We start from the raw sequence: 22,804 nt of genomic DNA, 5'->3' as shown, positions 1-22,804 counted from the left end.
ATCAAATGTTTTAAAACAAAATGTGTATTGTTTACATATGGCGACCAGACAAAACACAGACATGTGGATGTGCCTTGACTTGTTTTTGGTTTGTGTTTGAAATACAAGTACCAAGCATACTGTTAAATGTTCATATGAAGCAGATAGTGCTTATCACATAGGACGAAGCACATATGAACAGTTTCAAAACTCAGACGATGCTAAATATGTTTAAATAAAACAATTTGTTTTGTTGATTTTTTTTTAAAACATTATAATGACTGTAAAAGTTAATTTGTAAGTCATCACTAAGGACTTTCTATTTATGGTTCGCTTGACTACATGTTGTTTCAGGTCTATATGCCCATAGAGACTGTTTGCCTTATTACATCTTAAATCCACCTTACTTAATTTAGCGATTTTAGTTTTGATAAGTTTAATTTATTATGAGGCAGGCGTTACCTGTGAAATTATTTTTTTTATATGATAATATGTAACACATACATGTGAACCTCCCGACGGGAGTATAATAATCCCGTTTTCATGGGTCTCTGTCCTCCCGTTTAGAAGAAAAAAATCCAGTGTATGAAATATTTCATGAATGAAAATTTTCAACCGCCATATATGATATTTGATAATTTCTTACTACCGTATGGGTGTAATTGACACCTGTGTTAAATTTTACCTGTAAATCAAAGAAGATGTATAATAAAATGGCTTCACTTAACAGCTTGGGTGTCAAAACATAATGGTAATCAATGCAATGATGTTTACCTCTGGCTAACTGCCGTTGTGAAATAAAAACTGTATTTTTTTGTTATTTCCCTTTGTTTTATCCCGTTTAACGAGTTCTGTGCCATAGGGCCGATGATCGGCCCAAAGTCATACTCCTTTCAGTGCCAAAGGGTCGATTCATCGGCCGATTGAAATGATGTTATGAACTACGTAATGTACTATGACGTTGGCGTTTTTGTGATAAATTTAATTCCTCTGTCTTGAAACATTCGCGCGTTTTTTTACCAATATTTAAAAAAGATGTGAAAGGGGAGCTTTTTTATGAAATTTATGAAAATAAAATTATGTAAGGATGCGTTTATAAATATATTTAAAATTATATAATATTTAGAACTATAGAGTTTCAAATCCACTCTTTTTTCCCCGACGCTATTGCAGTAGGCCATTTAGTATATTTATATATTCTAGGTTTACCTTTCCTAAACTGCCTATTTAAGCATTTACTTTCCAAAATTGTAAGAATATAATAAAAATAAAATTTTACATACATAAAATATAGAAGATAGAAGTTATTCAAATACCTTTACAAAGAACGGATTAGAAAAAGCGCAAAAAAAATCAAAAACTTAAAAAGATGAAAAAGTACGCAAAAAGTGCCCATGTTCCATTAAAACGCCACCAGAGAATTTTAATGCATGGAATACATTTCGTTAATTTCTTTTTGTTTTGCTGCGTTTAATTTTTCTAGGCTTTATACGGCATACTTTTATATAAATTTCAAAGGCAAAACAGTTAAACATGAATAATACAAGAGATACAAGGAAAATATTTAATATTGTATTTATCGTGTGAAAATGCAATGTCCTGTATAGCATCGTAAAAAAAGAGTATTGCCGGATTGTGCCGGCCAAATTAATATTCCAGGTCAACATGACACTTTTAATTGATACATGTAACATGTTTCCTAGTAAACTACATGTTCTTTGATCGGTGCATGTCTGTACTCATTTATTATTTATCCCTTCTTCCATTTGTCTTCCAAAATAAAAGATAGCAAAACCGCAAACAACATGAAAACTTTGTGAACAATTATACATTCAAAATTACAATCACAGTAAATTATTATTGTACGGTTGTCAAGAATTAATGAACACATTATTTTTAATATTAAGATACGATAGAAAATTCCTATTAAAAAAAACTCTGACAATGTTCGATCAGGTCTTTATTTTATACAATTAATTGTTTGATGACATTTCCGAAGATCATAATATAATAAGAACAAAACGACATTAGAGAAAATTGCCCGGTCGAAAAGAAGAGAGTGTTCTGTATGTTCTGTACGAAATGTCCCTGGTTGCAGGAAAGGGCCGAAACATGTATATGCATGTGTGCTCTCTGTCGTAAAATTGTTCATAAACCATGTAGTAAATATAAGAAACACGACAGACGATGTAACACCGACGAATAAAATATCTTTCTTGAGAAATGTTAATATGAATCTTGAATTTTGTATCCCAAGCTCATATAATGAAGTTGTTCATCAAAAATAATGACAAACTTTCTTTAATTTATAAGTAGTGACAAATTAATTTGCATTATATCTTTTCGTATTACCGAATTTTGACTCGGGAGTATATGATTTTTAGACAGGTTACCTTCTCTATAGTAGGGAATTTCTGGTATAAGTTCAAGTGAGGGCAACTAAAAGAAGTAAAGTCAAACTTAAAATCGGTGCAATTAGTTTTTCATGTTTCATGGAAAACATAAAATAGTGACCCCTCCCTCAAAAAAAAAAAAAATTACCTTATCTTGTTGCTTTTACTAGAACCGGGACCAGAATATCTTATTACACGTAACTTGTCTAAATATTATAACTTCGGAGTCAAAAATCGGTATTATATGTAAGAAAATGGACTATTAGTAAAAAAAGTTTAATTTTCCCGCCACTTGCAGTTAACATCTTTTGGCGCTATTATACCTTTACTATGACGTCAACGTTTTTGCGGTCTTGTTAAGACAATCAAAAACAGCATTGGCACTGAAGGGGTTTTGTTAACAATTTGTTTGGCAGCGAAAGGGTTAAAGTTATTTTACTTTTAAAAATGTAAATTGTAAAAAGAGTATAAATGAATAATATTTTAATCAAGTTATCATATAAGAATGGTAATTAAATGAATTTAAATGTTTTGGGACAAATAAAAAATTATATAAATTTATAAATTATTTTACGAATCTAGACTTCTTTTCAAGGATTAAATTGAAATTTATATAGTAAATCTGGCCATCTGTATTTCAAATGGAATATTTAAGTTGTACATGTACATGCTAAACTGAATAAAAATCCTTGTCAGTTTTACTTCTAACATGTCCTCTAGAATAGATATAAACAGTATAATAGGGTATTCATTCAATCAGCTAAAAATAGCCGAACATTTTAAACTGTTAGAGTCTTGTTTTCCTAGAAATATGACTTTCACAATGCTTAACGACTGTTAATGTTGGTTTTTTTTTTAAATTAATTTATCATGTTATAAACAAACATGTATAGCATATTTCTTTCTTATTTGTCTATACAGTTACCAATGAATGATAAGGAGATGGAGACATGAATACAAATCAATACCCAAAGAAAAGGTCATAATCAGCAGTGAACAATCAATTATCAAAAACAAAAAAACAAAACAAGAAACAGATTTTTCTAAATATTTTTTTTAATAATGTGAAATCATTCAAATAGAAAGGCAACAAGGGTGCTATAAACATATTACATTTTGATGGAAATTTGTACATTTAAATTTACGACAAAATTTATGTCGATAAAAAAACCTCCTGATCTGAGTCCTAATCTCCTGACCAAAATTTCCAAATCTCCTGATCTGAGTTTTACAGTCCATCACATGTATGCTTACATATTTGTATGTTCTAAAAGAAACAGAAATATCGTAAAATTCGTAACGTTTCAATATTGGTTCTGATGTTAGGGATTTTAGATGTGACTTTATTTTAGTCATTATGTAGTTTTCAATATAATCAAAGTGGTTTTAAATTACTCTGACGTTCAACAGCTGTTTTGGCAGAAAAATGTGGGCTGTGGGACGCCAGAGCTCGTCCCATATCAAAAAGTGGATATTTGCCTGTCTAAATGGATACCCTGCTTTTTGGGCTGACTGACAACCTTGGATCAATATAAATCGGACCTCAATTGGTTCATTTTTCATTTATCTCGTCATAAATGTAAGTTTCATCTACCTGCCAGGTAGATGAAACTTACAAAAAATGTACATAAATGAAGAGATAAATGAAATACGAACCAATTGAGGTCCGATTTATATTGCTTCAAGGTCGTCAGTCGGCCCAAGAAGCAAATAAGCAGCATATCCATTTTTGACGGGTATGTATCCACTTTTTGACCTCCCATGGCCCCAGCTTGTTTTGGCAAAACGGCCGAATCTCGAACTAAAACAAAGAGACGCTATATGTATCAGCTGTTAAACGTTTTTTTATCATCAAAGAATAATTAAAAGGAAATTGTTATTGTTCTCATTCCTATAAATTACTGATAAATATATATTATAATCAAAGTCTCATGACAAACGAGGCCAGGAGAAAGAAAGAGATTTCTGCGCAAATGTGGGATAATAAAATTTTATTTTTTGATAGTATAATTTGTACTTACAAAAAATTTCTTTCTTTTGAATACTTTAAGGTGAAATTACATTTTAATAGGGTACCACACACTTATTTTATTTTTAATTTGATTGGTGTCTTAATTATTAAGAACCCCCAGGGTTATCTGGTTATCAAAAGGGTACCACCACTAATTTTTTTTTTTAATGGTGTCAGATTTATTTAGAACAGCCAGGTAACCTCTTCTTTTGAACTTACTTGGTACTGCGTGAAATAAAGGTATATAAGGGAATGTGAGAGATCAGAGGTATGATAGAATTTTAGATGAGAGATCATGATCAGTATTATTATGATAGAGAGTAAAAAGGAGTACTTTCAGTAACAGACAGTCACATTGTTCAGTTTTATTATGTTATTCTATCTTTAACAGATAACATTGTGATTTTATTTGAGACTTTGAGTTTGTGGTTTGTTCTCCTAGTGCCATGGATTTTACGTAACTGACGCTACCTTACAAAAACACATTGACGAATAAGAATCCATACAAAACGACACGCTACATTTCATTGAATCATAAAATGGAAGCTGGTTTCATATAAAAATGTATTTTCCTTTCCTGAGAAAATGAAAGGGTGTGAGACAAGTGAGCCTGATACAGCTCGGCCTGTTTAAAAAAAAGACATCTTGAACCATCAATAAATCAACTCAGACCATCTATAATTATATTTAATGACCTGTTACATTAAGCATTTTAAATATAAAGTTCAAGTTTTGACGAAATAAATGATTTAATGAGAAAGACTGTGTCTGCATGATGATAAAAAATAGTCAAAACTATCAACCGAATAAAAATCTGACTCAGTACAAAACGGTTTATCTTTATAAATAGTCATAATATTTTCATGTGTTATTCAAACATTTGTGTATTTCTACATGCAGTATTTTTCATAAAGATACACTATCAAGCTAAAAATCAATTCATATAACTAAAACTTAATAGGAAGTTTGTTTTATTTTCAGAAGTTTTACAAACAGAAATAGATATGCAGTGATTGTGTCTTGCCTCTCCCAGTATGCCAAGGAGGAGAAAGTCATTACACAATAACAAGGCTCCCCTGATCTTCACAGAGAGTCCAGTAAACATACAGAGTAATGTCCCTTCACCAGTTTATTGTTCTAGACATCCACTCACAGCAAAATCAGTCCCTGTAGGGGATTTATCATGGGTAATAAATTACAGTAAGAATATAATAGCTAAGCAATTATACTCAATATGATGAGTACTTTTTTGCTCATTGTTGAAGGCAATATTATCTATAATGCTTCAAGGTTTTCACCAAGGCAGGTCCATGAGTCCTTGACTCACCAAAATCTGGCTGACTCATCATTTTGAAAACTGTTGAGGCCAAACATGCATCAAGTTCTACAATGTATCAACTGACCAAATTTCATCATTTTATAGCCAAATTAAGTAAAACAAGAATGTGTCCACAGTACACGGATGCCCCACTCGCACTATCATTTTCTATGTTTATTGGACCGTGAAATTAGAATAAATTCTCTAATTTGGCATTAAATTAGAATGATCTTATCAAAGGGAACATGTATACTAAGTTTCAAGTTGATTGGACTTCTACTTTGTCAAAAACTACCTTGACCAAAAACTTTAACCTGAAATTTGCACTATCATTTTCTATGTTCAGTGAACCGTAAAATTGGGGTCAAAACTATAATTTGGCATTTAAATTAGAAAGATCATATCATAGGGCACATGTATACTAAGTTTCAAGTTGATTGGACTTCAACTTCATAAAAAACTACCTTGACCAAAAACTTAACCTGAAATTTGCACTATCATTTTCTATGTTCAGTGAACCGTAAAATTGGGGTCAAAACTATAATTTGGTATTTAAATTAGAAAAATCATATCATAGGGCACATGTATACTAAGTTTCAAGTTGATTGGACTTCAACTTCATCGAAAACTACCTTGACCAAAAACTTTAACCTGAAGCGGGACAGACGGACGAACGGATGGTACGACGAACAGACGAACAGACGAACAGACGCACAGACCAGAAAACATAATGCCCCGCTACTATCGTAGGTGGGGCATAAAAAATAATCCAAATTTCAGGTCATCAGCTTGCTCTATTATGTTATCATGGTTATGGAAACATTAATGATAAATTAAATAACAATTTCATTTCTTCCCCTCATGTTACGTTGGAATCGCCATAGCCATGACTGAAAATATTAAGTCCCTTGACTTGCCCACCAAAATCATTATTTAGAACTCTTTGCTTAAATCAACATATTTGTGTTTGTTTGAAGGAGTATTTTGAATGTCCTTTGGACTAACCAAATTTATAAAATGTTATTTTCATTTTTCATGTAGCATTTCATTGTAATGTTTTATTTATACATATAGCAAGATGTGGTATGATTGCCAATGAGACAACTATCTCCAAAATATTAAATGTCAATTTGAATCTAGGTGAAAACCCTTAACTATGTAAGTTACAAATAAACACTAGGAATTACTTTTTTTTTTGTAGTCAAAATAATTAGTGTGAGGGTCCTTACTGCTGGGATGTGTATGAAAATCACTATAATATTATTACAGTGAATAATAACAATAACAAGAAAAAAATATGTAATCCAAATCTTTTCCTTCACTTTTTTTAGTTGACAGTAGTACACATAATTATGACGTTTAGGAAGGCTATTTTAATTTTTTGCTTTGACGCCTTCCTGCGATGTGGGATAAAAAAAAAGTCAAAATCTAAAAACACCCACAGCAGACGACATGATTATCTGGACTCAGTTGACAGTAAATAAATCTATATTACAGGTATCTCCACAATTCAGTGGAAACCAAGCATCAACCAGAAAGGTGAAGAAACAAAGGAAACGTAGGAGTACATCAGGCTCAAAATGTACATGCCATCATGGTTCCCATGGAAATCCTACTGGAGGTGCAAGCAACAAATATGAACCATTGAAATTCTTTGGTGAGAAAACACCCCCAGTAACAATTGTTGAAGATCTGTCATTTTCAGAAGAAGAGGAAAATGTTAATATTTCTCAGGAAACAAAATCACCATGTTTAAATCGAGCTGAGACAGCTTTAAAGAGGAAAAGTAGAAGTAAAAGAAAGAGTTTGGTGTTGAAAAGAAAGCTTTTGAGTGAAAATGATCTTTTGGTTAAACAGACAGGGGATCAGGATAATTCAGATGACAATTTTGACCTTGGTAACCATGGAAACGCTTCCTTTCATACACCTGTGACAAATATCATTCCTAGGGTCAAGGCTATTATTCGAAATGACCTTTCAGAGGTGGATGGGATTCAGCAAGAAAGTGATGACTTCAATGGAACACCTGTCAATCAAATCCCATCACCTGTCAAAAGATTGTTTACTTCTCTCCAAGAATCACCAGAAACAAATGTGTTCACTTTGATTAAGAACAGAAAATCTTCGAAAGCAAACAAAGATATGAAAAATAAACCTAACAGGCTTTTGAAAAATTTAAACACTTCAGTCTATTCTCCGTCTGGTCGAAACAACAATGGACATGTCCTAGTAGCAGACACACCTGAGGCAGATTATGGTATTCCTTATAGACTTAGAAGATTGAGAAAAATACGGACAAAATGTAATATCTAGGTCAAGTAATTATGTTAAAGATTCCAATCGTTCAATCTTTTAACTTTGAAAGGTATATTTGGCCTAAGAAACTATGAATTGTATAGACTTTTATTCCAGAAAAAAATGAAAATTTAATATGATTTTTATACGACCGCAAAAATTTTAATTTTTTGGTCGTATATTGCTATCACGTTGGCGTCGTCTGCGTCGTCGTCGTTGTCGTCCGAATACTTTTAGTTTTCGCACTCTAACTTTAGTTAAAGTGAATAGAAATTTTAACACAAGGTTTATGACCACAAAAGGAAGGTTGGGATTGATTTTGGGAGTTTTGGTCCCAACATTTTAGGAATTAGGGGCCAAAAAGGGCCCAAATAAGCATTTTCTCGGTTTTCGCACTATAACTTTAGTTTAAGTGAATAGAAATCTATGAAATTTTGACACAAGGTTTATGACCACAAAAGGAAGGTTGGGATTGATTTTGGGAGTTTTGGTCCCAACATTTTAGGAATTAGGGGCCAAAAAGGGCCCAAATAAGCATTTTCTCGGTTTTCGCACTATAACTTTAGTTTAAGTGAATAGAAATCTATGAAATTTTGACACAAGGTTTATGACCACAAAAGGAAGGTTGGGATTGATTTTGGGAGTTTTGGTTCCAACAGTTTAGGAATTAAGGGCCAAAAAAGGGCCCAAATAAGCATGATTCTTGGTTTTCGCACAATAACTTTAGTATAAGTAAATAGAAAACAATGAAATTTTAACACAAGGTTTATGACCACAAAAGGAAGGTTGGGATTGATTTTTGGAGTTGAGGTCACAACAGTTTATGAATTAGGGGCCAAAAAGGGGCCCAAATAAGCATTATTTTTGGTTTTCGCACCATAACTTTAGTATAAGTGAATAGAAATCTATGAAATTTAAACACAAGGTTTATGACCATAAAAGGAAGGTTGGATTTGATTTTGGGAGTTTTGGTCCTAACAGTTTAGGAATAAGGGGCCCAAAAGGGTCCAAAATTGAACTTTGTGTGATTTCATCAAAAATTGAATAATTGGGGTTCTTTGATATGCCGAATCTAACTATGTATGTAGATTCTTAATTTTTGGTCCCGTTTTCAAATTGGTCTACATTAAGGTCCAAAGGGTCCAAAATTAAACTAAGTTTGATTTTAACAAAAATTAAATTCTTGGGCTTATTTGATATGCTTTATCTAAATATGTACTTTTATTTTTGATTATGGGCCCAGTTTTCAAGTTGGTCCAAATCAGGATTCCATATCAAGTATTGTGCAATAGCAAGAAATTTTCAATTGCACAGTATTGCACAATAGCAAGAAATATCTAATTGCACAATATTGTGCAATAGCAATTAATTTTCAATTGGAGTTATCTTTCTTTGTATAGAATAGTAGTTGATAATATATGTTGGAAATTTGCCAGACATGACTATGATGTCATTTTCTATTTTTATTTGCCAATAACTTTATGTAAATAACTTCATTGGAAATTTGCCAATATAAAATGTTGCTGATGAAGCTTTTTTTCCTTATCTTATCTAAAAATTTTTTAGATAATGTATGTTTGACATTTGCCAGACATGACTATGATGTCATTTTCTATTTTTATTTGCCAATAACTTTATGTAAATAACTTCATTGGTAATTTCCCAATATAAAATGTTGCTGATGAAGTTTTTTTTTATTGTTTTATACAATAAACAATGTATATTCACTTTTACTACCAACCAATCTTTACCATTCAGTGATAATAAGCACTTTATTTTACATTTTAATATTTTATGATGTATTTAAAAGGGTAGTTATTGTTGCAAACTCCATTAGAAATTTGAATTGATATCAGTTTTGGAAAAAGGGAAACGGGGATGTGAAAAAAAAGGGGGGGGGGGTTAAATTTTTCTCATTTCAGATTTCATAAATAAAAGAAAATTTCTTCAAACATTTTTTTGAGAGGATTAATATTCAACAGACCATTCATTCTGTGTCAGAAACCTATGCTGTGTCAACTATTTAATTGTATATTTAAAAAGTTTGAAGAAGAAATCTTTAATTGATTTGTAAAATCTTGACAATTTTTTTGTGTAAAAAAAACTCATGTAATGTCAAAAATTTTATCACAATCCAAATTCAGAGCTGTATCACGCTTGAATGTTTTGTCCATACTTGCCCCAACTGTTCAGGGTTCGACCTCTGCGGTCGTATAAAGCTGCGCCCTGCGGAGCACCTGGTTGGAATTAAAAAGAAAACATTTTTACATTTAATTTTTCATTCCCATAGTATCATGACATCTTTTCATATGAATAATATAAAAGTTTAGAAATCAAATTTAAATCTAGAACACATTTTTCTGAGCTAGCCACATGATATCAACATAATTAAACATTCAGTTTTCCATCGAATCTTTTATTTTTAAGATTCTTTAAACATAGAGATAATTTATAATAATACATCAAATTGATTGAATGGTTGGAATCTTACAAATTTGTAATAAACACAATATTTTTGATATATTTGTGACTGGTGCAATATTTTCATGTTATCTTATGCAAATAATAATTTATTTTAGTACACCTATTGTTGATTGTTTATTTATATTTTATTGATAGCGCTGTTTTGTAAACCCTGCTCAGAATACATTGGTACACTGGTCAGCTTTGATGTCCAGTGTTCTGTACAGGCGACATAGCTAATAAGATTGTAGAAGAGCACTAGTAAAGAGAGCTTTTTGGACCCTGTTGTCTGTTGATCATGCTTTTTGTAAACTGATTACGCTTTCTTCTGTCCATATCACATAGATGCCCCACTCGCACAATTTTCAATGTTCAGAGGACAATAAAATTAGGGTCAAAACTATTAATTTTGCATTAAAACTAGTAAGATCATATCATTGACATATATTTTATGGAACATGTGTTCTTAGATTTCCACTTCATTAAAAACCATAACCGTTAGAGGGACAGACAGACTAATGACCAGATGCACAGACTGAAAGACATAATGTCCCTAGGTGTGGCATAAAAAGCGAAAACAATGTTGTTAAGACTTGGCTATGAACATTTATTCTTTTCTACAATAAACAAAAAGGCTGATCCACTTATGCAAGAAATGAGCAAACTTTTTGTGTGTTTATCATAATCAATAGCTAGAGGGCTGTCTTGTATGTCATCCCAGCCTAGAACATGTCTATATTGAGCTTCTTTAGGAGAGATCAAGATAATATAAGAAGTGTTCCGACTAGCAACCATAACATTGCCATGACAATCGACAGATATTCCTCCTAGAATTGTTTCTTCCAATTCAAATTTCCACTTAAATTCTCCTGATGTATTGTAACAAACTACAGCTTTCATTTTGGCGTCTGCTAAGTACAATTGGTCATGCCATGACGTTACATATGATTCATCAGAACAATTAAATGTCACAACATTTGTTATTGCATTGTCGTTTTGTAAGTCTAACTTTTGCAATCCTTTATTTAAAGCACAGAATACTAGATGCCCATCATGTAATGTTATTCCAAAGCAGCTTTCGTGTGTTTTGAAAGTTCTTATGGCATCCTGTCTACAAAGGTCAACTATTGTAATACAAGAATCTACTGGTGAGGTCACAGCAACTGTATCCTGGTCAAGATGTGTCACATCAAAGGCACTCATTGTTTCCAGAGAAATTGTCTTTTCAATTAATCCATCAATGTTTACCAATATAAGGCGAGCTGGTGAAAAATTACAAAACAGCTTCTTCCCACTGGGTAATATTGTACATCCCGTCACCTTACTACCAAAATTATTCATTTTCTGTATCAACTTTAGAGTACAGTTGTCAATAGACACATCAACCATGATTTGTGCTTGTTTTTCTCTTTCATTCACTAGGGAAATATTACATTCCTTTTTACTTATATTAATTTTCCCAAAACTTTGTATTCTTGTGCTTATTTTTTTAATTTTGTTGTTAATACTGCACGATATGATAGTTTGTTCAAGGGTTCTATCTTTGAACAAACTCTGGATATACTGTTCACAAGGAACAACTGTCTTTTCTATTTGTTTCATGCTTAAGAACACTTGAAGGTCTGATGCACATGTTTTTATATGCTGAACATTTGTCAAAAGTTCACCAATTTCTTTTTCTTTTCCCTTCAGTGACTCCGTGAAAGTTTCTATCTCTTCCGCAACCTTGTCTTCCTCTGTATTTAGCTGCATGATAAGCTTGTTCTGCACTTGATCTAGATGTTTGTTTATTTGAAGTCTAATATGATGAATTTCATTTTCTATATCTACTTTTGACTTCTGTATTGAAAACAAGTACCTTAGTCGGTTCTCCTGGATTTGCGTGATATTTTTCATCATTTCTTCCAAACTTTTTTCAAGGTCTTCGAAAGCGCTGGATGATTTGACATTTTGCACTATATTTTCCAATGGATGAATGTCCTTACAGTTACGATGATCTTTTAGTAAACATTTCCTACAACAAGGACTTTCATGATTTTGACAGTACATTTGGTACTTGTCTTCATGTTCTTCACAAAATGGTCTGATATTTTTTGTAAAGGGAGATAACTTGTTATATTCCACATTTGTTATTGTTTTGTGGTTTTTTGTTGCTCTAGAAAATTTGTGGTGATCCACACAAGTTTTACAAAGATGTTCATAACATTCTGAACACCAGACCACTGATGGTTTTGGAAGATTGCGGAGATCACAGATTCCACAAACAGATTTGTAACAGTCTGTTTCCTTATTCTGAAAAAGAAATAAAAGAGCCTTTGTTACATGTCAATAGATTTTAGTAGTAAAGAATGAGTGGTTTTAAACTGCATTTGCCAAGTATCACATGAATAAGGCAACAACCATTTGATTTTCTGGGGGGGGCTATGGTTTTTTTTTTCTGGACAATTTTTTTTTAAAACAATCTATTTTTTTCGCGACAATTTGAAAACAATTTTTTTCTTTCAATTTTAGCATTACATATAGTGGCAGCTGAGGGTGAAACAAACAATTTTTTTTTCTCAGAATCAAAAACAAATTATTTTTTTCTCCAAAAACTGGAAACAAACTTTTTTTTCCAAAAAAAACCATAGCCCCCCCCCCCCCCCCCCAGAAAATCAAATGGTTGCTGCCTAAAAGGATATGATGGATAAACCACAACCAAACACAATGGAGAAAGTAAACAAAAGGACATCTAGACATGCTAGAGGGGAACACAGTTTTCAACATTAGCAGATGTCTTTAAAAAAAAGTGTTGTTTATAAAACAAACAAAAATATGAACGATTGTAATCATGGTAATATGGTAATTATGAATAAAATAAAATAAAATAACAATTGTTATAAATAAAACCTGTGACTAATAGATGTTGAATCACATTTATTAGTCCCAGATAAAACAAACTAGATTATATCAAACTTCAAAAAATCATTTACTGCTATTTGCGATTCAAGTTAGCAAGAATAATATGGTTCTTAAAATTAGGGGACAATGTAATACTCATTGATCAAAACCACAAGAAAGACAACTAACATTGAAAAGGCATTTTCTCCTGGGTTTGAAAGAAACCTACAAACTTTATAGCTTCATTATATTGGTAACCACGTCATGTAATGGAATTTAAAGAGACGCTATCTACATAAAGCTTAAGACAAATATATGTTCATCACTCATAACAATGTAAAGCATCTTTGTCATCAGTGTGTGTCCACACTTTTCTTTAATGTACAATTGTAGAAATCACAAATTCATTGTAGAATTGAATATTATTTCGATAAAGAAGATAGGATATGGACTTTACTCCCTTAATTCAAACAGTATTTGGGTCAAACAATTTTAAAATGGAATAAATAATGCATATCTTTAAAATGTTATCAATTTGTTAATTGCTTTTAAAAATATATATTAACATAGAAATTATTATAAATATTTATATTTACTTACTTTGAATCTGAAATAGGACAACACCGATTGCAACATTGTTTATGTATAATTCATCTAGGTCAAAGTTCATTAAAGAAAACACACCTATATTTGTTAGTCATGTATCAACTTGAAAGTTTTAAAGTCGACAGCAAGCCAAATTTTCACGTAAACGTTCACACATGATTTAGTAAGCCTCGATTGATAACCAGCTGACAATTTTTATTTAAAAAATAGAGTACTCAGTCTGTAAAGTATTCAGTATTTTACATATTTTTGTTTTCACACACGTAAGCCTTACAATATTCACTGTGTATCATCGCCACCGGAAATTGGGTACTAACGAAGCGGAGAGAAATAGAAAAAAAAGTTAACAAGTTAAGAATTCATTCAATTTAAAACTTTTCCACTCATTTGATGAGGGTGCCGCTTCAGAATTGATTTTCTGATATATAATTCTTTAGATTATTAGGCCGATAAGTACAAAATTAATACAAGATTTTGTGTTATACTCCAAAACTTGCCACTTAGTACCGGAAAATTTTGAGGTCGATCGTCCTCTGTCGCCCCATTCTCACGATATTGAACTGTTTTTCATTATTTTTCCAGACACGTTTTTAGATTATTAGAGTGTGGCATCATATTTACTGAAATTTGTTGTCAAAAAGATGTTTTTTAAAGAATACGGACAAAAACATTGTTTGTTTATTGTACGGCGAATTGCAGGTCGTTGTACGGCGAATTGCAAAATAACAACTTTTGACTGTACGGCGTCTTGCAATATATTATAATTTTAAGAGGAAATTAATCACTGTTTAGATCATATCGAGTGACGATATTTTGTTGATATCAAAGCTTTACAGGCTTACAAATATACAAAATGACTTACTTATCAAACATTATTAAATATATGCCGTTAATTCCGTTCATAAGTCGTCGTTGCGTCCCGCTATTCGACTTTGCACAAAAAGTTTTTTTTTTCAACCATATTATCCTAAATACATTCATATATCGTTATACTATAACGACTGTTGTTTTATTTGTTGTTAGAGTGAAATTTTGTAAGTTCAATAAAATAAACCGCCCATTCATCTTTTGTTGGTGCTAGTTTGTTTGTTTTTTTTAGATAAAGCCAGGCAGTGGAGATGTGGTATGATAGCAGATAAGATAACTATCCATCAGGATCAAATAAAGTGTATGTAAGCAATTATATGCTATCGTATATACGACCTTCAACAATGAAAACTCGTACCTTATAGTCGGCTTTAAAAAGCACCGACCGAAAAATGTGGAAGGATTCAACAAGAAATCTAACGGCATAAGAAAACAATTTATGAAAAACAACAAATTTGATAAAGATGAACCAACGACAACGTGCACCGAACCACAGGATCGATAATTTGGACAGACACATAAAGTATTTGCTGGGTTAAATACACTGTTTGATTATTTAATTTCTGAAATGATTCATTTGTAAAAGTAAGATTCGAGAAATAAATCGTGAATTGCATTCGAATTAATTTTCTTGTCAGTTTCTTTTTGAAAATATATAATGTGTATACATCTTAAATGCTGTCAAACGAATGGTATTTCTATCTTATGCATTTTGTCTAATGCATAATTATATTGGGGGGGGGGGGGGGGGGGGGGCGCAATAGGGGGTCCGTTAACATGTTAACAACACCTCGATTTTGGTAAAAACAGTTAACAACAAATTTTAATACTGATAACAGTTAACAACAAATTTTAAATACTGATAACAGTTAACAGCAACTTTAATTTACCCTTTTTTCCAAACGAACCCAAAAGCAATGAAAAGGGGAAGTGCACTGGCGGATCCAGAAATTTTCATAAGTGAGGGCCCACTGACTGCCTGAGAGGGGGCCCGCTCCAGTCACGCTGCAGTGATTCGCTATATAAGCAACCCGGGCCCCCTGTCCCCTCCCCTAAATCCGCCTCTGAAGTGCATATCGTCAATGTATTCAAAAATTTGAATACCACTGTACAAAGTCGCAGAAATGTCAAGCTTTATAAGGAATCTTTTATAAAGCTGACTAATTTTCAGAATACACACGCAAGTACCATATTTTTTTATTGACACATGGACAGACAATTGAACGGTTGGAAAAGCAGACGGAGTGATGGACTCCAAGAAAAATGACTTTATCATGAATAATCGAAAATGCTTCAAACAGCAAAAGGGAGGCTTCTTCTGGTTATGTGTATTGTTGAGTAAATGTTTTATGTCAATCAGTCGTAGCAAACTTGGGTTATCGTCATGACGTAGGAAAGTGTAACAAACAAAAAGAATGAGTGCATGAATACTATAGAGCGCGAACATTTTTTTTTATGGTGGGGGCTCTCATAAATTATGGTAACATCTCAGGGTATTCATACGACTCTTTGCTTACATGATTTTATTAAGAGGAATTACGAAAGTTTACTGATTTTTATTTTAAATCATCAAAACTAGTGTATAAATCAGAAAGTAACATGTAAGGTGTCACAAGTTGAAGCACTCTTTCATCTCCAAGTCCCAATTATGAACTCTGAGGTGATATAAAAAAGCCTTGGTCCATCTTTACATTTCCGAAGTCTTAGACTAGCAAATTTGACATCAATTTGAGAACCAAGTCCTCATTTTTCGGCCTCTTCTACCAGGCCACACTGTTCAGTTATTTTACGGATTGCAAATTAAAAAGGTACTTCATTTTTCACCTTTCCATGCAGGTACTCTGGGTCAATGTAACTTATCAAACATTCCATATACATCTGAATTATTTTCATCATAGGACTGACCAGGGTTTTAGCTGGGTAAGAAGTGGCCCTTCCTTTTAAAGTTTTGGATACATTACAAATAGAAGCCAGAAATAACTACATTGGTGAGACGTATAGGGGGGCCTTGAGATATCCTAAAACATTTCTAACACTGCCGCATTTGTTGCACCTGTCCCAACTTGAGTCCGTAACCTCTGCTATATAGTCTTGTTTTTATTTAATTTTTAAATTTTGGTTCATTTATATGTTTCAGGAAACAAACATTGAACTTCTACCCCCTTTTTGTAGTTAAATGATTGCTCAGTCACTTAGGAGACAGCTTCATGTATACCAATACACAGTTACAAGTTTAGTTTCGTATTATGGACATGGTGAATTTTCTAAATATGAAAGTTTTTGTACAATTAAACTGATTTTTAGATAGTTGAAGTATAATATAGACTTCCTAATGGGGTTATATGAACATTTGGTTTGTTTGTAGCATGTTTTATAAGCCATTTTTCAGTTTGACTGACCATATTTTCCAATCCGTACAGCCATAGATTTAGAAATTTTGTATTGTTTTTCAACAAAGATTTGACGCTCGATCTTTTTAATTTAATTTTATGGAAAAACCAGCGGAAATGCATATGATGTTTTTTTTACCTCTTGATGGTTTCAGGAAAGGTATCACTCTAATTTATTGAAATTTTCCTTTGGACCAAATTTTTGAGACCTTTGTGTGACAGGTTCAACCCCCTATTTTGCAATATTTGGTATTAAATAAATGCTGATTGTTGCCATGGTTACACAAAAACAAAAAGATTATATTTCACCATTATAACTATTGGAAATCAAATCTATGGACGATTCTCTTTCCATAAATATACACATGCATAACTCAAATATTAAGCATTATGTGTTAGGAAGGAAGGGAAAGAGGGTGTTTAAAAATTTTGAGTTTCAATTTTAAGTTTTTTTCCTATGTGTATTGCCACCCCACCCTAGTGCACAATTTTCTCTCTGCGTTGGGTTGTTTTCTTCTATTTGGTCGGGCTTCTGATTATTTAACATTTTCCTCATTTCCATTCTCAATTTTATCAAGGATTTACTATACTCAAAGACTTTTAAAGACAGTTACATATATGCTGTTTATGTCTTTCTTTTGCGGAAGCAACGTAAAGAAAGAGATGGACAGCAAATTTTAATGTGATTCTTGTAAATAACAGTTAAGATGAGTTTACAGAGAAAATTATTTCAAAAACAGTAAACACTTTAAGTATTAAGTATGTAACAGATAACAGGAATCCCAATTTCAAATAAACAGTTAACAACATTGCAAATTTTAACAGAACAGATTACAGACAGTGGGTCGAAAACAGTTAACAGTTTAAATTTATTTCAAATAACAGTTTTAAACAAAACCTTGAAAAAGACAAAAACAGTTTAACATAAAAAGGTACATCCCCTCACCTTAGATATTTGAACTTAATACTTTATTTTCTTTGAAAGGACGGTAAATGAATATTCTAAAATTAGCAAGTTGCCATACAGTTGAAAACAAGTTGCCATACAGTAAATTTGTCAACACGAGCAAGTTGCCGTACCCTAGACTTTATTTTTTATGGTCTATATTCTTTAAAATACATCTTTTTGACAACAAATTTCAGTAAATATGATGCCACACTATAATAATCTAAAAACGTGTCTAGAAAAATAATGAAAAACAGTTCAATATCTTGAGAATGGGGCGATAGAGGACGATCGAACTCGAAATTTTCCGGTACTAAGTGGCAAGTTTTGGAGTATTACACCAAATCTTGTATTAATTTTGTACTTATCGGCCAAATAATTTAAAGAATTATATATTCGAAAACCATTTCTTAAGCGGCACCCTCACCAAATGAGTGGAAATGCTTTAAATTGAATGAATTCTTAACTTGTTTATTTTTTTTTCTATTTCTCTCCGCTTCGTTAGTACCCAATTTCCGGTGGCGATGATACACAGTGATATTTGAGATATTTATAACTGGAAGAAAAGTCATTGGGAACTTTTACTATACTATGCAAAGTGCTTTGTATGAACTCTTATTTTGAATTGAATATTTATATGAACTCTCGTTTAAAATAGTATATATTTCTCGTTTTAGTTAAGTTGAATATTTCTTGTTTTAAATGTTTATTCTTAAATTTAATGTTTCTTTATTTCAAATACCCAAAAAGATTATAGATTTACTATTTACAACTTAATCCGATGGCTGTCAAAAGTGTGAAAGATAATACATGTATCTTGCACTCAACTAAAAAAGAAGCAATTATCGCTATTTTATAAAGTTTAGCCGGAGGACAATAATATACGATTATTATTACATGCGATTGGACAATATTATAATACATATTTTATGAGAACCTTTTATAATGTTTAATACCCTTAACTTTGAATTAATGTAGGTTTTGTAAACTGTTGCTTTGGGCAGTCTTCCCCTGGTTTTCAAACGGTACACTTGTAAATAATTTTATATATACTGTATGCATACGGTCTTGCGTTTAAAGCAGCCAAAGTGCGATTATAGACCAACAGACTTTAATGTAACCTGTAACAAAATTCATGGGGTTATATATTCACAATTCGACAGAGGCAATTGTATCTAAAAATAATCTCGCGGCCTTCCATATGTTTACTATAATGAGCAATAATCTATTTTCTGTAAATCTCAACATATATATTTATCACTATCAGATGTCTATGTATAATCACACAAAACGCTTTTTTTTTAAATTTTATTTAGAAAAGTTAAACTGGTTCCCCACACTAAACTCGTTCTCATTACGTTCTGGAAAAGGTAGCAAAGTTTGATGGATTCCTTTCTAGAGCTGATTATTTTCAAAACGTAGACACGTAGTTACACGATGATTGTCACATATGGAGAAGAGTTTGCTCGCCATTCCGGAGCACCTGAGACCACCACCCTCGGGTTTCAGTGCGGTTCCTGCTGGTCAGTCTTTGGTTTTCTATGTTGTGTTTTGTTAACAATTGTTTGTCTTATGATTTTTTTCGGTTTCCCATGCATGGCAGTGGCGGATCCAGAAATTTTCATAAGTGGGGGCCCACTGACTGACCTAAGAGGGGGCCCGCTCCAGTCACGCTTCAGTGATTCCCTATATAAGCAACCAAATTTTTTTCCCAAAAAGGGGGGGGGGGGCGGGCCCCCTGGGCCCCCTATAAATCCGCCTCTGCATGGCGTTGTCAGTATATTTTCGACCAAGGAGTTTGCCTGTACCAAGTCAGGAATATGACAGTTCTTGTCCATTCGTTTTTGATGCGTATTGTGATAAGATTTTGCCATGTGATTATGGACTTTCCGAATTGATTTTCCTCTAAGTTCAGTATTTTTGTGATTTTACTTTTTGGTATCTTTCGCCTCTATTTTGTAGAAACTCTGAATGCGATCTAAACAAATAAATTCCAAATGGTGATGAAGGGTTTTAAAAGCAAGGCTAGGTCTTTTGAGAACTTTGTAATCCCTTGAATTTTATAAATTCTGCAATAAGCTTTTCGTTTATTGATCAGATTACGCGTTGTGGGGATGAACCCGCGTTATCATCGCAAATTGTGACAACTTATGGTGAATCGTATGAGGATTTTGTGTTTGAACAATATCAGCTAGATGAAAACTAAAGGCTTTGAATATATGAACGTAGTATAAAACTAATAAGAGAAAGTGATATGATTGCTAGAGGGACAACTGTCGTTAAGTCTAGCAATCAATTTCTAATAAAATAAAACAAATGTTATACTAGTATTAATTAAAGAACAACGTTATAGGTGGCACGATAGTATTTCCTGGTCTATAAGGGATATACTGATAGCCTTTTTAGGATTTTCACCACTTTCTAGCACTGCCAAAAATTCTACATACACAGTTAATTGAAGTACTTTCATTATACATTGTACTAATCAGAAATACATTTGACAATGTATCATGACCGTTTACTTTTTTTGCTATTTAAAAAAAAAAACTAAGACCACTACTGCTTTTAGGTCTTTTATCATGCAGTGAATACAAAATGTAAAAAAAATCTCAAAAATACATTTTCACCTGTACGTAAAATTATTTCATATTTTTCTACACCTGATTCATCCCTCAGTTTGGGAAAGTATGTTCAGATGATACTGTATTTTTTGTCCAATCACACTGTCAAGATACATTGACTTAAGTAGGTTACAAAAAAGAGCAACCTAAATTCTGGAATGCAAATACTACCGTGCTACCTAGCTATATGTCCTCTCAAAGTTAACTGTTACATGATGCCATAAAATATTGTCCCTGAGGAGAGGTTTTGATTCCACCCTCATGTGGTATACAAGAGACTATTCTAAAAAAGAAAAAGAAAACAAACGGTCTGCTTTCTGGTGGAAACAAAATATAACAGAAAATAGCAACTATCTTCAACCACTGCATTCCAGGTTCCCACTTTTGGACAGACCTAAAAAAGAATGTGTTGGTTTAAAAATGTAAATGAGTGCACAACCCCTTAAGCATAGGGCAGCGGTATATCAGCACAACATTAGCGACGTCATTAGCATAGGACAGTGGTGCATCAGCACAACATTGACATGTGACAGTAGTGTATCAGCACAACCTCCTTAACCTGGGACAAAGTGTGTACCATTATACAACATTAACCTTGGGCAGAAGTGTACCAGCGGCAGTGGCGTATCAGCACAACATTTACACAGCACAGAAGTGTATCAGCATAACCTCCTTATTCTGGAACAATGGTGTATCATCACAACATTAATTACATTGGGCAATAGTATACCAGGGGGCAGTGGCGTATCAGCACATTAACATAGGACAGTGTATACACACAACCTCCTTTATCTGGGACAGTGATGTATCATCACAATATTATCCTTGAACAGTAGTGTACCAGGGACAGTGTCGTATCAGCACAACAGTAATCTTGGACAGTTTTAACATGGGACAGTGATGTACCATCACAACATTAACCTTGGGCAGTAGTGTACTAGGGGCAGGAGTGAATCAGCACAACCTCGTTAACCTGGGACTGTGGTATATCAGCACAACATTAACCTTGGGCAGTAGTGTTTCAAGGGTAATGGCGTTTCAGCACAACCAACCTAATAAAATATTGATCTCTGATTACGTTATACTACATCTAATTAAAATAGTGATCTCTGATTACGTTATACATATTGATCTCTGATTACGTTATACTACATATGAGTATGTAGTATAACGTAATCAGAGATCACTATTTTAATTAGATTGCAGCACAGCATTAACATAGGACAGTAGTGTATCAGAACAACCTCGTTAACCTGGGACTGTGGTGCATCATCCCATCATTAACATTGGGCAGTAGTGTACCAGGGCTTGTGGAGTATCAGCACAACATTTACATAGCACAGTAGTGTATCAGCACAACCTCCTTAACCTGGGACAGTGGTGTATCATCACAAAATTAATCTTCGACAGTAGTGTACCACGGGCAGTGGCACATCAGCACAAAATTAACATATGACAGTAGAGTATCAGCACAACCTCACTTTACCTGGGACAGTGGTGTATCATCACAACATTAACCATGGGCAGTAGTGTACCAGCGGCAGTGGCGTATCAGCACAACATTTAAATAGGACAGTAGTATATCAGCATAACCTCCTTTACCTGGGACAGTGGTGTATAATCATAACATTAATTACCTTGGGCAAAAGTATACCAGGGGGCAGTGGCGTATCAGCACAACATTTACACAAGACAGTAGTGTATCAGTACAACCTCTGTAACCTTGGACAGTAGTGTATCATCATAACATTAATTACCTTGAGCAATAGTATACCAGGGGGCAGTGGCGTATCAGCACAATATTTACATAAGACAGTAGTGTATCAGCACAACCTCCTTAACCTTGGACAGTAGTGTATCATCATAACATTAATCTTGGACAGTAGTATACCAGGGAGCAGTGGCGTATCAGCACAACATTTACACAAGACAGTAGTGTATCAGTACAACCTCCTTAACCTTGGACAGTAGTGTATTATCATAACATTAATCCTGGACAGTAGTGTACCAGGGGGCAGTGGCGTATCAGCACATT

At 33.1% G+C, this 22,804-nt stretch overlaps 2 protein-coding genes across 2 annotated transcripts; one reads left to right on the top strand and one right to left on the bottom strand.

Moving 5' to 3' along the window:
- The first annotated feature begins 26 nt into the window (after window positions 1–26).
- Window positions 27–8,143, top strand: LOC139482296 (uncharacterized). The gene is made up of 3 exons (XM_071266096.1): window positions 27–88; window positions 5,365–5,570; window positions 7,199–8,143. Exons 2-3 carry the CDS (start codon window positions 5,418–5,420, stop codon window positions 8,012–8,014), a joined length of 969 nt encoding a protein of 322 aa, XP_071122197.1. The 5' UTR covers window positions 27–88; window positions 5,365–5,417; the 3' UTR covers window positions 8,015–8,143.
- A 2,899-nt stretch (window positions 8,144–11,042) lies between these two features.
- LOC139482295 (E3 ubiquitin-protein ligase TRIM22-like) lies at window positions 11,043–14,024 on the bottom strand. Its single transcript, XM_071266095.1, has 2 exons — window positions 13,940–14,024; window positions 11,043–12,751 (listed from the first exon to the last, which is right to left on the bottom strand). The coding sequence occupies exons 1-2, from the start codon at window positions 13,973–13,975 to the stop codon at window positions 11,057–11,059; spliced, it is 1,731 nt and encodes a 576-aa protein (XP_071122196.1). The 5' UTR covers window positions 13,976–14,024; the 3' UTR covers window positions 11,043–11,056.
- Between the last annotated feature and the right edge of the window lie 8,780 nt (window positions 14,025–22,804).

This window comes from Mytilus edulis, chromosome 7, assembly GCF_963676685.1.
Source record: "Mytilus edulis chromosome 7, xbMytEdul2.2, whole genome shotgun sequence".
In the NCBI taxonomy this organism is placed as follows: Eukaryota; Metazoa; Mollusca; class Bivalvia; order Mytilida; family Mytilidae; genus Mytilus; species Mytilus edulis.
This window is presented reverse-complemented; position numbering and strand designations above follow the sequence as displayed.

Coding starts and splice junctions, on each gene's coding strand:
- LOC139482296 (XM_071266096.1), top strand. CDS start 5,418: ATGCCAAGGAGGAGAAAGTCATTACACAATAACAAGGCTCCCCTGATC. Junction 5,571..7,198: donor CTGTAGGGGATTTATCATGG/GTAATAAATTAC, acceptor TCTATATTACAG/GTATCTCCACAATTCAGTGG.
- LOC139482295 (XM_071266095.1), bottom strand. CDS start 13,975: ATGTTGCAATCGGTGTTGTCCTATTTCAGATTCAAA. Junction 12,752..13,939: donor TGTCCTATTTCAGATTCAAA/GTAAGTAAATAT, acceptor TTTCTTTTTCAG/AATAAGGAAACAGACTGTTA.